General features: G+C 40.5%; 1 protein-coding gene across 8 annotated transcripts in view; it reads right to left on the bottom strand.

Annotated features, from left to right (window-relative positions):
* Nucleotides 1-14,727, bottom strand: part of ARHGAP22 (Rho GTPase activating protein 22) — a 151,545-nt gene that overhangs the window by 119,681 nt on the left and 17,137 nt on the right. For all 8 annotated transcript variants that reach the window (XR_008824077.1, XR_008824078.1, XR_008824079.1 and 5 more), the window contains exons 2-3: nucleotides 14,125-14,324; nucleotides 2,407-2,494 (exon numbers count right to left, since the gene is read on the bottom strand). Coding sequence is in view for 4 of the 8 variants with exons in the window: in XM_056352682.1 (XP_056208657.1) it covers nucleotides 2,407-2,494; nucleotides 14,125-14,324 (288 nt within the window). In the remaining 4 variants the exon portion in view is untranslated. The remainder of the gene's footprint in view (nucleotides 1-2,406; nucleotides 2,495-14,124; nucleotides 14,325-14,727) is intronic.

Below are 14,727 nucleotides of genomic sequence, written 5' to 3'. Positions count from 1 at the left end.
AAATAATTATTTGGGTCCTGCAAGATCATTTGTGCTCCCCTTCCTATCTGGCATCTGTTTAAGAGCTGTTCACTACGTGGGTGTTCTGCAGGCTGGCAACCACCAGTTGGCAGCCTGGCTGGCAACCAACCAGTCATTACAGAACACATGCGAAAAAGAAAAGGCATTTATGCCAAAACCAGCACAGAATAAGTGTACTGTGAACAGAATGGGGAACTCTTCAGGCCACATTTTCCAGTGACGTCTGTGCTGAGTCACATTCCATGTTGACTATTTATAGCATTTTTCAGTATTTGCTATCCACATATCCACATAGCAACTAAGTTTGCTACAAATGTGAATGGATTTAGGTCTACAAGGGAGGCAAAACATTTCAATTTTGCAGCAGGACAGTGGTGTGTTAAGACTGGATAGTTTTCCCAGGGTACACAGAGAAGGACAATGTCAAAACCACAAGCTGAACACAGGTGTCCTGGGACTCACAACTGTGCTGTGAACAGAGTAATTTTTTTTTTTCCACCCTTCTGGATAGCCTCTTTCAAGTAGCCACATGGCATTACTTTACCAGCTTCACTGAAGAAACAGCCACCTGCAGTTCAGGACAATTCTTTTGCAGCCTACAGTAATACAACATGACAGGTTGGGCAAGAAATGCAGAATGACCGTTTTCCCACCCTGAATCAGGGGGCAAACTCAAATCTGCGGAAACAACCAAGCTGGTCTGTGGCTCAGTTAAATATCTCAGGTCACTGACAGAACACGTGGGATCATTCACAGTCACAACCACTCCAGTGCTTTCGCATCCCAGGTCCACAGTCCTTCTACAACTACACAGCGCACAATCTTTGGAAAACCGCACATAAGATGTGTCACATTCAGACTGTGAATGCAACCTCCTACGAGATCATCTATGCAAGGAACACTGTGAGCCCAGTGCCCTGCTGTTTGTGGGGCCTTGCCTATGAAAGCATGGTCCAGTATAAGAAAAAGGAGGCATTAACAGATAGCATGCAGTTGTAAGGAAGAGAAAACCAAAACAAACGTCTTCTCCCCAAGTAGCTTCCTGTGTGTCTAACAGAATGTCGTGACTAAGTTAATGCAAAACCTGCCTGCTTATATAATTGAAAACTTTGCAGTACTGCCCATTCTCCTTGCACTGCCCGATACTGTGTCAAGATACATGTGCAACACAGGCATTTTAAGCCAGCCTGATTAGAGAGTAAGAAAAAAGACCCCAAAGACACAGGTAAAAGTACACCTGCCTCCACAACACCAACATTCAACTATAAGGACAGATGTTCCCTGTGCTGTCCATTTTATTAAAAAAAAAAAAATACTGTTATCTACCCTATCAATAGCACCAACACTGCGGGGAAACAGACAATACCAAGAAGTATGGACAAGTAGTCCATGCAGGAGAAATTTACTATGAAATAAAGCATGACTGAGCCAGTGCAGTGACATAATTTTTACCATAGTCACATTTGTCTCCCTCCTTGCTTCCAGGAACTCAGTCTTCACGTATTGGGAGATGGCTGTGGAAGGACTAATCCAGTTCTTTCTTATTGCTCTGGTCTAACATTGCTAGTGGTGCAACAGCCTTCTTCTTTGTAGATCCTGCCACCTGAAACTATGTCCAAAATATACTGCATTCAAATCTATGCGCAGGGATGATCCTCTCCCAAGTACAAACAGAACTGAATAAAGTAAATTCAGTTGCTCTTTTGCTGCAACAGGGGACTTAACTCTAAGTATACCCTGGAGATACCAAACCAGTCCACAGGTAGAATTTACATGGGAGTTAAAACAGTTTCAAAAGTTTTACATTTAGACTATGCTGGACAGGTCATTAGTTTTTTCTACTTAACAAAATGTCAGCTTCTCTTTCATGGCAGATCATCTATTCTCTTAAAACTTTTGGATAAAAGTGAAACAGGTCGGAACTTCTAAAAACTCTTCTTCTTCTCCCTCCACCCACCGATCTGCTGCTTTCCCTACCTCCACCCCCAATTGTGGGGGACTAGTATACAAGAATGAAATTACATCCAGATACTGCCTACCCTTTTTCTCTAAGTTCTGTGCTGTGCTCCATGTCAGCTTCAGCTTCTCCCACAACAACCAGAAAACCACAAGCTTGGGAGACCACCAGGCAGGAGTCCCTTCCACACAGAAAAATCAAGGAGCATTATGTATCTCAACTACTATTTTCATGAGGTACCATGGCAGCAGTTAAATCCAAAACAAAGAACACTACATAGTCTATCAAGTCCCACTTCCCAATCTCTCTAGATAATCTAACTAATGTATCAGAACACTTAGAAGTGATTAGTACAGTTAAATTATCATTAATGACAACAGATGGGAATGAGATGGCTATGTTGAAAGTACAAGAAAATGATGGCATACCTGGGGCAATTTCAAAGAGGTGTTTCCCTGGTTCATCAGGATTAGGTGGCAGCTCATTCACCTGATTGCCTTGCAGTAGTATCAGACCCTGTAAGGGACATAAACACCAGTGAAAGGGGAAAGGCAATGAAGAAAGTAAGGAAAAGGAGACAAAGGTAATGGATACAGCAAATTTAAGCCCCGCTCTTTGATTAAGCCCATTTCCTTTCCACATTTCTGAGCAAGAAAAGTTTGAGCTGGTCATGCACCTGCCTCATCCGTGCCTTCTCTCACACTGGACACTTCTGATCAAACTACCTTTTCTCTAGAATAACCATACTCTGAGCATGCATACATGATTCTCCTTGGTTTCCATAACTAATCATCCCTTGCAAAAGTGTCATTTCACATTGCATCTTACTCTTCCTTGACCCTTTAATTTCTGGTTACAGCCTACAGCAATGAGGTGGTTGAAGTTCTAGATCTTTACTTCTGCAACTGAAGAAAATGGCCCATTTTCCAGAGATTGTCAGTACACAAAAGCTCCCAGGGACACACCTAAAGGAGAACAGCTAATTTTGGTTTGTAAGGCAACAGGATTACCTTTTAATCCAAGAGGCAGTTTCCCTAGCAAGGAATCTGAGCCCTTTTGCTTCCCAAGTTCAAATGTTGCCAGAATTCAGATTAATTTTCACCTTGAGCCCAAGTATAATGAACACAACATATTCCAGTTTGGGAATTCTGCATAGCTGGTGGCATAGTATCTTCAAAGTGAACAAAATCTATGGAAAAGTTAAAAAAGAGATCACAGGAAGCTCTTGTCCAGTAACACAGGTGGAACAAGAATGAACACACTATTTAGAACTCATTGTTTCTCCACTTTTTTAGTTTGATTTTTGACATTTTAAAGGACTTCCAGCTAGCATTCTTTAGGTCATACACACAATAAGACAGATAAAATGCAGTAAGAACTGGGACTTGCAAGACTTAAGCCATGAAGAACATAATCAGCAGTTCCTACTCCTGCACTGAACCACCCTGGAATGGAAGCTGGGTCCAAACCATTATCTTCTGCTCAGCAGAAAAAGTTGTTTCAGTCAGTTATTTTCACTCATAGCTCTATTAAACATGCAGTTACATGTTCTCCAATCAGTTTGGCAACAGCCAAACCTGAGACACATTGGAGCATCATAACATTGGCAATCAAAATGAATCCTAGTTACTCCTTGTCAGCTTCCAGATCCATATTACTGAGTAGCACCATTAGTGTCTCATGCGAAAGACAATCCAGGATTTCAATCAATAGAAGACAACTCATCATATGACCTTTGCAACCTTCTCCATAGAACAGAAAAGCCAGTTGTATTATTTTTCATTATATCTGTTACAGCATAACTTCCCTAGCTTTGCCCCTTAATAATACATTCTCCTACAGATGCTTTGTTTGGAGAAACCACTCTAACAACCCAGGGAGCCAGCTTGTATTAATGTAAATTAATTAAATTTTACACTTTTCATTGAACACAGAACGTGCAAAAACTACTACAAATAAAGTACAACAGTAATAATTGAGATTGAAAATACCTCAGCTAGGAAATAAGCTCTGCATCGTGGAGGTTTACAAGTTGACCTTCCAGTTCTAACAATTCATGCTACTAACATTTGCTGCTTTGAAAGGATCTGTTCATTGCAGACTGAAAATGTTTCACATACTCAAATTTGTTCTTCACAAGGTAGATCTCAACCTGCTATGTCAGTATAGATTCAGCAACCTGCTTCTGGGTTTTGCTACACTGGCACCAGGCTATAGACTCTTATTTATTTCCTCTTGATAAGCCACATCAACATTCTAGAGCAGAGAATCCCCGTCACCTAGAATTCATGAAACTACTGCAGTTAATGACATTTTGCAGGCTAGTGCCTATGTGATCATGTGCGGAGTGGGTAAAGGGCTGAACTACAAGAGAATGGGGCAGATGGGCAGAGAAGCACCTCTCCACAGTGTAACCTCCACCATGAATTCCCAGCTTCTTAGTAAGATCAGATCACCTGTGAAACAGGAATTTCTAAAAGGATAAGGTCTCCCTATCCACATATCACTGACCACCTGTCTAAAATGGCAAAATATTTCTGACAGCAGCATCCTGGAAAATTAAAGTGATACCACCAATTACCACCATAGATAAACTGTCTTCTGCCAGAAAGCAAAGAGCAAATCTCCCAAGGAAATTCAAGCCCCATGCACACTGCAACTCACAAAATTCATGCAAAGTAGAGGTAGCGTCATGGAATATTATGTCAGCCAGAGCAAGGACCAAACAGTGGTCAACTGAACACAGCATGATTTTCAAAGACAGGTCCCTGAATCTTGCTTTTACCCAAAGCTTAGGATGTTTTGACAATAAGCAGTCTCAACTTTTGACTTGAGCAGGAAGACTGCTTTTCTCAGTCTCATTTCTATCGGGTAGCCCTCTGAAACAAAAATAGCTTAATTGAATGTACTGAGACGTCTGTGCTCTCTCCCCCATCTCTTCTTCATACTGAATGCACAGGTTTTAAAGTAGTTTCATAGCAAGCTCCTAGGGACACCATATTCAATGGTAAAGTGAACAAAACTGTTAAATGTAAAGCATGTGCTTGCCTTACCACAGAACAAAGATCCCTGGAGAGACTGAAGAAAGTAGCTTCTATGTCAACCTGAGGCTGAAGCACATGGATAAGGGCATGTGGATAACTGGAAGGGACACAGTTCTTTGTTTAGTCTTTTAAAAAAGCTTCTTTATGAAGAACAAAACCTGAAATTTTAGTACTCCAAATAGAAATTCAAACCCTTCCTGCTTTTTGGAGTATGTGGACCATCCCTAGGGAAATGGTAGCACAAGCAGAAGAAAAATCAAATATCCAAGTTGCACAATTGAAACTAGAAAGGATTACAGAACTGCCTAAGACAAGAACGCCAAGAAGCCACAAGGAAGGACCCTGAAAATCATGAAGTTGGCTGGGCTGGGGTGGGGGAGCTCTTAAGATAGTTTTGTTGGTCATTATCTTATTAACACAAGCTGGAAATGTACATATAGCAATAAAGACTAATACAATATCAGTGGATTCCAGCTCATCAGACTTTCAGAGTTTCAGGTATCATTTGCAATTTGGCAATAGTTGTTTTCTGCCAGAAGATGTAACTCTCTAAATGTTAACAGCTGCTTTCCTTTGAGAACCTACTTACATTTTGTTGAATGAAAAGTTGTTAAAGATACAGTTAGTTACTGTCTCTTCTTTTAAAGTACAATCCTCTCTTAAGAAGCCCTCTAAATAAAACTAGCCAGTCTCAAAGTGGATATGCCTACAAGCCAGCACAGAATAAAAGTGAGGCCTTCCTTATCCAATGGTATAAAGCAAGCAAACCCCCATTTGCAATATTACCTAAACTTCACATTCATAATAAGTGGACCTCAGGACCCTGAAACAAGCCCTGTATTATTTCAGAATAAGTCACACTTTTATAGAGGGTTCTTTCCCTCAGCCTGAAATAGTAAACTTGGCAAATACATATAGCCAGGTCACACATATTTTAGGCAAAATCCAAGAATACACATGCCAGCTTTTTGTTGTTTACAATATGGAATGGTGACGGTGTACAGCAGTATATACAGACCAGGAGATACACTCTGCACTCAGTGAAGAGCAGTGACAGTTCATAGAAAACTGCTGTCAAACTACAGAGTTTCAGAAGGCCCATCTTTCTGCAGGAAACTGAAGTCAGTGATGAAGTCAAAGTGTTAAAGCAAAATCTCACACTGCAGTGCATTCCAGTGGCTGTAATTTCCTTGCTTTGAGTCACCCTTCTCCTGCAACAGAACTAAGCAAATGGACTTTCTCCATGCTCAAGGAACCATATGGTGCAATGTCACCTGCCCCTGCTTCAATGAGTCCCACCTTTGGTACATGAGGTCGATGTTTACTTTAGAAGAGATTTCAGAGGCATAAACTGCTTCAACTAGCACCCTAAACCAAAGCATTTCCCACACAAAATACCCTTTCTTTTTGATCCTTTTCAGAACAAATGTGATTTCATATATTCTGTAGAAAGTTCTCATTGAAGTGACTTCTTTCTTGTTCTCATTTTACCCATCTTTGATGAAATGGAAAAGAAAAAGATCACTATGTAGCAGAGCTCATTTAAAAAATAAACAGAAAAACTACCACACACACAAGATAGTGGATGGAATGCAGTACTTGCTGCAGCCACAGTGGCAATGGGGACCGTACACCAGTATAGCTACTTTGTCCTTACCAGTGTGCTCCTCATTCAGCTGTGCAATGGAGTTGCAAGTTGAGCTGGTAACATAACAACTGCAGGAGCTGGGAAATAAGACAACTAGAGGAATGATTTTTCATAAAGGAAATCTGAAGGATGCTTACTCTACTTACGGAAACCAAGAAAAGCCTGCAACCTAGGCTCACCCCTGGCAAGTATTTTTAGGTCATAGGTGTATATACAGCAAAGATCTTCAGACCAGCTTCTTGTGCATTTCTCTCTACACATGTCAGCTAACTGCGCTGAGCTCTTCTATCTTATATAGTAAGTCCTTTTAGAAGCCTTTTAGGCTTCTCCGGAGGGTAATGGATTACTTAGCTCACAGCTGTCCAATCTGCCTGGCACACTATGGAGAAGTCTAAATAAGAAAAAGCTGAAAAGATAGGAAAAAACCTAATTCATCTTAGCAGGGAGGGTGTATCAATTCTGACAGTTGCTGTCACTGGTAGAAAGACATTACTAAACTTAAACAGATTGATGTGTCCTTGTCAAGCAGCCACTCAGACTGCATTAGTAATCTTGCTTGGGAAATAAATTAATGATGGATTAAATCAGTTTAAATTCCCCAAGGTCTAACTTGTTATATGTCAAAGCGCGCCCCAGAAATAAACTTCAGTTCACAACTAAGTTATTCCTCCCTCCCTCAGGCTTTGGGAGCCTGAAATGGCTCAACAGCTCAAGGCACAAGCAATAGGTTACAGACCTTCCAGTAAGCTGAGTATTCAAATCCAATGTCTGATGATAGCATCACCTTGCATGCTTTGAAGGAGACTCTTAAGAGGACAGGTGTTCATACCTTAAAGGTATTACTGTAGTCCTCCCTATTGAGACCAATTTAGAAGTCCTGCCCTCTACCAGGCTCCGTAGAGCCAGGATTTGGTAAAGAAAAACTGTAACACAGGAAACATGAGTGGGAAGCTTCCTTTTCTTGACAGAGTCCCTCAACACACACAGTTGGTGCCAGAGCACTGATCATCCTAATTCTCATACTGTTACATTTAACACATTAGTCACTATTAAAGATGTTTACAAGATGGGAGGGGAGGAAGAGTGGAACTCAAATCTGCTCTCAGTTATACATATCTGAATCCCAGTCTAAGGATGATGAACTGACTACACAAGAATCTTGATTTTAGCTGAGCATGGAACAAAATTTCTGCAACAGCTTTATATCAATGAATTATCTCCAACCCCAAATTCTAAGGATCAAAATAGCCCAAGCTAGCCCACAACCAGACTTAGCCTTAGTCTCAGTGAAAGGGACGAAAGTCAAATTCTCTTATATTTAAAGCAGGCTAAGGATAGACCCCACAGTTCAACTGATAAGTCAGTTGTCTCAGAACCTCATGTCTCAGGTGAGGACAGAGAGCAAAATGACAAAGGAAGCTTTCCCTAAGTGTTTGTGAAGAACTCTTCCAGAGCTACACAAGCATGAACTGGCAGAAGAGCTCTGTTACCTCTGTTGTTCATCATCTAGACACTCAATAACAGTTGTATCAATAATAGATAAGAAAGGTGACTTGCTGGCTCAGGCTGCCAGCAGACATTTCTGCATCAGCTATACTCAAAAGTTTTCTGCAACCTCAATGGCTAGAAAACCAATGCTGTCACTCCAGCCACAACAAATGATCCTTTCCAGAGACTCATTCTCAAACTGGTACTTTGGATCTACTGTGCCACAGGACATACCCAACTACAACTTTGGTGTGTTATGTTAACCTAACAGCCAAGTTGTCTGCGTCACAGTTCTTCTGTCTGTAGGATACTGACAATGTCCCTGTAACTGCAGCTGCTTCCACAAAAGGAAACTGAGTCTACAGGATCAGTTCAAGATCTTTGAAAAAGAGTTTTATAATTAAAAAGGTGGTATTTTTTTTCTTCATTTTTTTAAAGAGAATTTGGATCTTTAAGTTATATTTGAAAGGGAGAGGCATGAAGACTATTGCATCCAGTGCCATTACTGGAGATGTACTCTGCGTATTTCAGGCTGAAGAAATCTCAAAACAGCCACACTGGTGTCAGTTGTTGAGAGGAACAACCACTGAATTATTTTAAAGATGGACACCAACTGGAGAAATATTGAAGGCAGAGAACACAGTTTTCTTTTCCCATCTGTCACTCCATAATAACCTTAATGCTAGACTTATTTCTGGAAGCATGATTTAAATTAGTGCCACTGAAAAATATGGAGGCTAAACAAAAAAAATGAGACAGCATCAACAACATGTAGTAGGTTAACCATGGATGCACTGAGCTCACTCATTTTCAAGAAAAAGTCAAATTACTTGACTTGCTACCATGTAAGGCCATGCACATCGGTTACTATGATCAGTTAATATCCTGATACTTGCAAAATTACTGCCATGCAATCACTTCTCCACCCCAAGTGACAGGAAAAGTGTATGTTCTTAGACCACTGGAAAAAAGTTTAAGGATCTGGCATGCCTGAGCTTCATCAATATCTGGGAATAGATAAATAAGACAGCTACTTTCTGGAGCTATGTAAGTCTCAGACTGTTTCATAGATTTTTAAGGGCAGAAGAGATTAGTAGGATATCTAGCCTGGGCTACCACCAAGGCACTAGCACCCCTGCTCTTTTTGCTGGTTTACATTCTTCCTACACTCAGAGCAATATTAACATTCTGCTTAATGTATACTTTTCCAAAAGAAAGGAAAAATGAATGCAGATTTTGGAGAAAATAATAACTCACACTTTAATATTCTTCTCTCCTCTATTCTTGACACTCTCAGATCTCCACCTGCCCCAAAAAAACCCTTACTTCCTTCTTGAGTAAGACCCCACCTGAAATTATCCAACAATCCATTTTTGTAAGTGTAAATTTTTTGTAAAATAATGGAAAATTTCCCACTAGCATTACTGGAGCTGGATTTTGTTTGGGGGAATATTTTGTGAATAGCAACCCTTAAAAACTTCTAGAAACAGTACTGGGAAATGAACAGAAGACTGAATACATCTTATAAACCTCTAGACCAAGGTTATAATAGATTTCTGGTGTTGGTTGTTTTTTTTTAGTCAAGATATACCTACATATCACACTGGACCAGAGGGTTAAAAGAGCACCAACAAGTATGGGTAACAGCAACAGTCCAGCCGACACATTGCTGTGGAGTAGATGGAACAGCAAAGACTGGTTATTTCAAAGGTTTTCCAGGCATTGGCTCTCTGTTCCTGCAAGGAAAAAAAACACACGGGGGAGGGGGGGAGGGGTGTGTGTGTGTGAATCTCTTCATTAGCAGCTAATATTCTCCACAATTACTTGAAAGAGGCTGAAATTCCAGTCCATTTCATGTGTAAGTACAGCTTTACTCCTTCACCTTGCAAAGTGCACCACATATTGGAAAGAGAAAACAGACAGACACTAGGTGGACTTTACTGACAAGAAATTGTCAGAACACTCATGAATAATCTGAGAGGACAGAGATGTGCAGGCTCATGCAGACCCCTTGGAGAAGAGGGAAAAAAGTCCTGCTGTTACTAGGTATTACCTAACAGCTAGTTAATTCCCATTACCAACCTCAATGAGTATTCTCCAGGCATCCAGAGTAATGAATAAAAATATTTACCAAGTTTGCGTGTTATGACCCCCCTTCATATTACACATACAGGTACAATGCTACTCTTGCTTCCCTTTTCAGGTGTTCCATTATCAAGTCTGTTACACAGAGATCACATTGTTGCTGCCTCTGTTCACTAACTAGAATAGAGTTGGCTCTAATTCTCTAGTAGATTCTCTAGGTCGTGCTGCACAACAGTGTCAGGGCTCTGTTCCTGTCCCCTACCTAGTGAAAAGGTAAGACCGTGGAAGGTCACAGTGTACAAGGGCACGTAGCAAATTTCCTACTGAGTGGTTTATCTAGAATGGTTGTGAGTTTTAAAATGAAGGAGAAGTAAGAAGTCAACAGAATAGAATAAACTGCTAGCACCCTTCCCTCCCAATCTTATTGTCCTACATTTTGACTTTGAAGTTCACTGAAATTAGAAGATATGCTGAAGGCATTCCAAAGATACCAGGAAAACACTAGAAAGGCAATGTGACAAAATCTTATGTGCATCACAAATTATTCCAAAAAGGTATAGAATACACATCGTCATCTTTAGAGTCTAGTGGCCAGAACACATTCCAGAAAATTCCACTGTTTTCTAGAGCGCAAAATTCAAGCCCACTGCAGATGCACTAAAGCCTTCATACAAAGTCAATGCTGAAAGAAAGGTTAATGACTTAGCTGCAGAGTGGCTTCTGTTCCCCTGGAAACCGGAGAGGGGCATATGTTCCCTCCTACCCTGGGAACAGAAACAAGCCTAAAGCTACTTTAAAAACCCACATATATATTGACAGAGTTAGAAGGAGCATGAAAAGCTCTTTGCCAGTCAGTCCTCCCTTCCCCATTTCCTCATGGGGGCACCTGAGAAAATACTCAAGAAAAGCAATGGCTACAAGTTCACCCTCTAACCTTTGGCACAAAAGTTAGTCTGATGAAGTGCAATTATGTCATACAGCACACAAACACACACACCTTCAACAGTACTAGATCCATTAAGATCACAGAATAACTTCTTGTCACTCCAGTAAACCTATGCCAGTCCTCTATCATTAGATTATAGCTCCATCTTTTCAGCATTACTTTCAAGGGAAGAATATCTACACTTCCCTCTAAGGACCTGGAAGCACAGGTTTTCATAAAAATAAACAATATAACATCCATTAACAAAAAGGCGTTTAAGGTTTCTGTTTTGAAACATTATGGCATAAATGTTATTTTCCTTTGCCAGATAAAAGAATACAATCCTCTTCTAGAGTTCATATAAATAATCAAGTAAGCAGAAGAGAAATGGAAATTTCAGTGGTTATTGATTTAGTTTATGCACACAAGCTTGTGAGCCATACTTAATATTTAAAACAGAAAGATTTAAAAGAAGCATGAGTACCTTTAGAGCTGAAGGAAATTAGAGATTAAATTCAACTTATGAAAATATCTACATGGCCTGTAACAAAGATCTCTAAGGTTCACAGCTGTCTTCCTAAGATATATGGGCATGCCTGTACCATTGTGCCTTCATTTCAGAGAATCCCAAGCAATAGCTATCTACAGGTTCCAAAAGTAGATCTCACCTGTGAGATGCATACAGTCCTAGCTGACGTCAAATGTGAATTCTAGTTTGCAGCTGTTAGAAGGATAGTTATGGCATGGTTGCGTACGATCCTATGCCAAATGGCTTCCCCCAGTGATAAATGTACAGCAACCTTGACCTCAAAAAGGAAACCCTTTTTCAACATGTCAAAACGAGGCAGCTCCTTCCTCATCATGTTCACTGATACAGTTCAGAAGTGCCCAGCTCCCCCCATGCATTGTATAGGAAGATAAGGTGCTTGTCTTGAAAGTGCAAAATCCAGCTGTTACTTGCAGAGTCCTGAGCAGCAACAGGTTACATCATTGAGTTCAAGTCTCTAGCCTTTACACAACAGGCTATCCATAACAATGGACCAAATACTTCACAAGGTCAGTGCAGGACATAAGATGCAGCCAACATCCTCACACATCTACCATGCACATGTCAGGGAAAATTCATTACCGTTCTCATTCTACAATGAAATTTATGTGTAACAGTTAAGCACACAGCTGTATCAAGCAGTTTAATAATAGGCTATAATGAGTGTGTGGATGGTGATGATATTACCCAGGCTGTCTGTCACACTAATGCCTGTACTGACTCATCAGGAGGCAGCAGTACAGGCCCTCCTCAGTTATGTTCTCTCTGTTCAATGACTCTTGTTAAAGGACTGACAGTCAAAACAATGACTACATGAAATATGCTGCATAATGTACTACAGCAATTAGAAAATCCCTTAGCACAAATGCCGCAAGAATATTTTACAGGCATATTGAAGAAATTGAATAAGGAATTCTTCATCTAAGCTGTAAGCTTTATTCCATCCCATAGCACACAGACACACGCCTCACCCCACAAGTGCTGTAGATACAGAAGGGTCAGAGAAGCAGAAAATCATCCTGAAATTAGTGATGACTCCAGACCAACAATTGCAATATCCTCAGCTCTGCTTACCCTAGATGTAGAAGCACTGTTTTAGAGAATCACATTTAATTATAAGAAATTGATTCTAGACCAGCAACACACTCACAAAAGACATATGAAGCAGCAAGTAGTTAAAAATTCCATTAATTCACACTTGGCTTAAGAGAGACATACTTGTGCAAAATGTTCACTTTATTAAAAGCTGTTCAAAATGTTCACTACCAAAAAGTTACAAGTTAAATGTCATATACCCATGAGAGTATTGCATGGTGACTGTCTATCACCCTTTATCAACAGCAAACTGCTCTACAGCTTCTCAAAACATAATTGATTAGAATCTCCTAAGCCTTTCACAAGAATAAACGTGCTTTAGAAAGGTTTCTTGCACACATTTGCTGTCCCATGGACAAACAGATACAGCTGATCTAAACTAAGTAGCCCTACTGTGGTTCGATTTATTCAAGTAGCATTTATTGGTTATTATTAAATTATTTAACCACCAGCTAACCTCTTCTCTCTTTGTTAGCTCCTACACATCCTGATCCTATCTCTTTCCTCTGTCCATTTTCATTCCATGGTCTACTTTGGGACGGCTCTATGACACTGTCCAATACATATTGCACAACTGGACTTGACCAGTTGTTCCCACCAGGAAAAGTGTTCTCTTTCATTCATGCTCCATAAAGCATAAAAGTTTTGATAAAGGCAAACTCCAGACAGTTTAATTTTTTCCCCCATTGTAGAAGGTCGCATTGTTCCCTAGTCTGCTAAATTAGTTTTTGCTGTCACACACATAGCCCTCCATCCAAACCCAGACAGCACACAACCTTATGTAAATTTTTTCTCCTCAAAGTTTCCATAGAAAAGCAGTAACTCCCAGGTATATATAAAACATGCTAAAACACATATTACAGCCCATTCTCTAGTCTTGCATGCAGGCATGTAACAAAACCTACATACTCTACCCACACAAACTAACCCTAAGCAGCTGGCTCACCTCTCTGCAAAACAATGAATTAGTTGGGAGATAATGAATCCCAGCTGACTAAGCAAGGTTTTTCACTCCTGCCTCAGCAATCTGGAACTCATAGCTCTTCCTGTCAAATTCTAGTCTCATAGATGACCATACTAAAATGTACAGGTCAGCATGTCCTAGTGGGTAAATAAACACCTTCTTTCTCGCAAGCTCTACTACTTGCCTAGGTAGTAGCCAGGTCTCCCTGCAACATCTCTTGCCTTTGAACCTCCTTGAGTGTGTATGGTTTTGGCTAGGATATAGAGCAACAGAAAAGCTGTCAGTCAAAGCAGTGACTGTGACCCACGTAGAAGTCATAACCAATACACCCTACAGTTCTCCAGTCATACCTGAGGTTTAGTTTCCTCTTCATCCTTATAATAGAAGAGCTGGTCCCCACGCAGCACAAACCACCGCTGCTGCCAGTTTTTCATAATGCTCCTTTGTTTCTTCAACCAGCCACACTTCAGCACACGATCTTGACAGTTTGGAGAAGAAGGTCTGGAGGGAGGCCCAATCTGTTCACCCATCACCAAACTCTTTGATCGGGCTGAAAAACCAATTACAGAGTAAAGGAAAGAAAGGAATAAGAATAATAACATACAGAGAGGCTAAATAACTCTTCTGTACTTCCTTCTCTGACATGGACAGACCATTATGTGCAGGCTCTCTCTTGATTAGGTACTTTTTTTTCCCAGGGTGTACATTCAAGTTCATTATAGTCATGCAAAAGACAAACACCAGCCTTTTGGCACTGCTCACTCTAACAATTTTAAGTGATACGATACCTCCACCAAGGCCTCTACAGTTCATATTACCTTTCTTTGTGGCTTACTGCCTTCCAGCTCTACATAGGAATAATGATATTGCTCTCTCCTAAGGGGATATTTGCTCAGTGAGAAGTTGTGTAAGCATGGTGAGGCGAGACAGAAAAGAAGGAAGGAGAGAGCGTA

Source organism: Falco biarmicus, chromosome 9 (genome assembly GCF_023638135.1).
Source record: "Falco biarmicus isolate bFalBia1 chromosome 9, bFalBia1.pri, whole genome shotgun sequence".
NCBI classification, from domain to species: Eukaryota; Metazoa; Chordata; class Aves; order Falconiformes; family Falconidae; genus Falco; species Falco biarmicus.
Note: the sequence above shows the minus strand (reverse complement) of the source record. Positions and strands in the feature narration are given on the sequence as shown.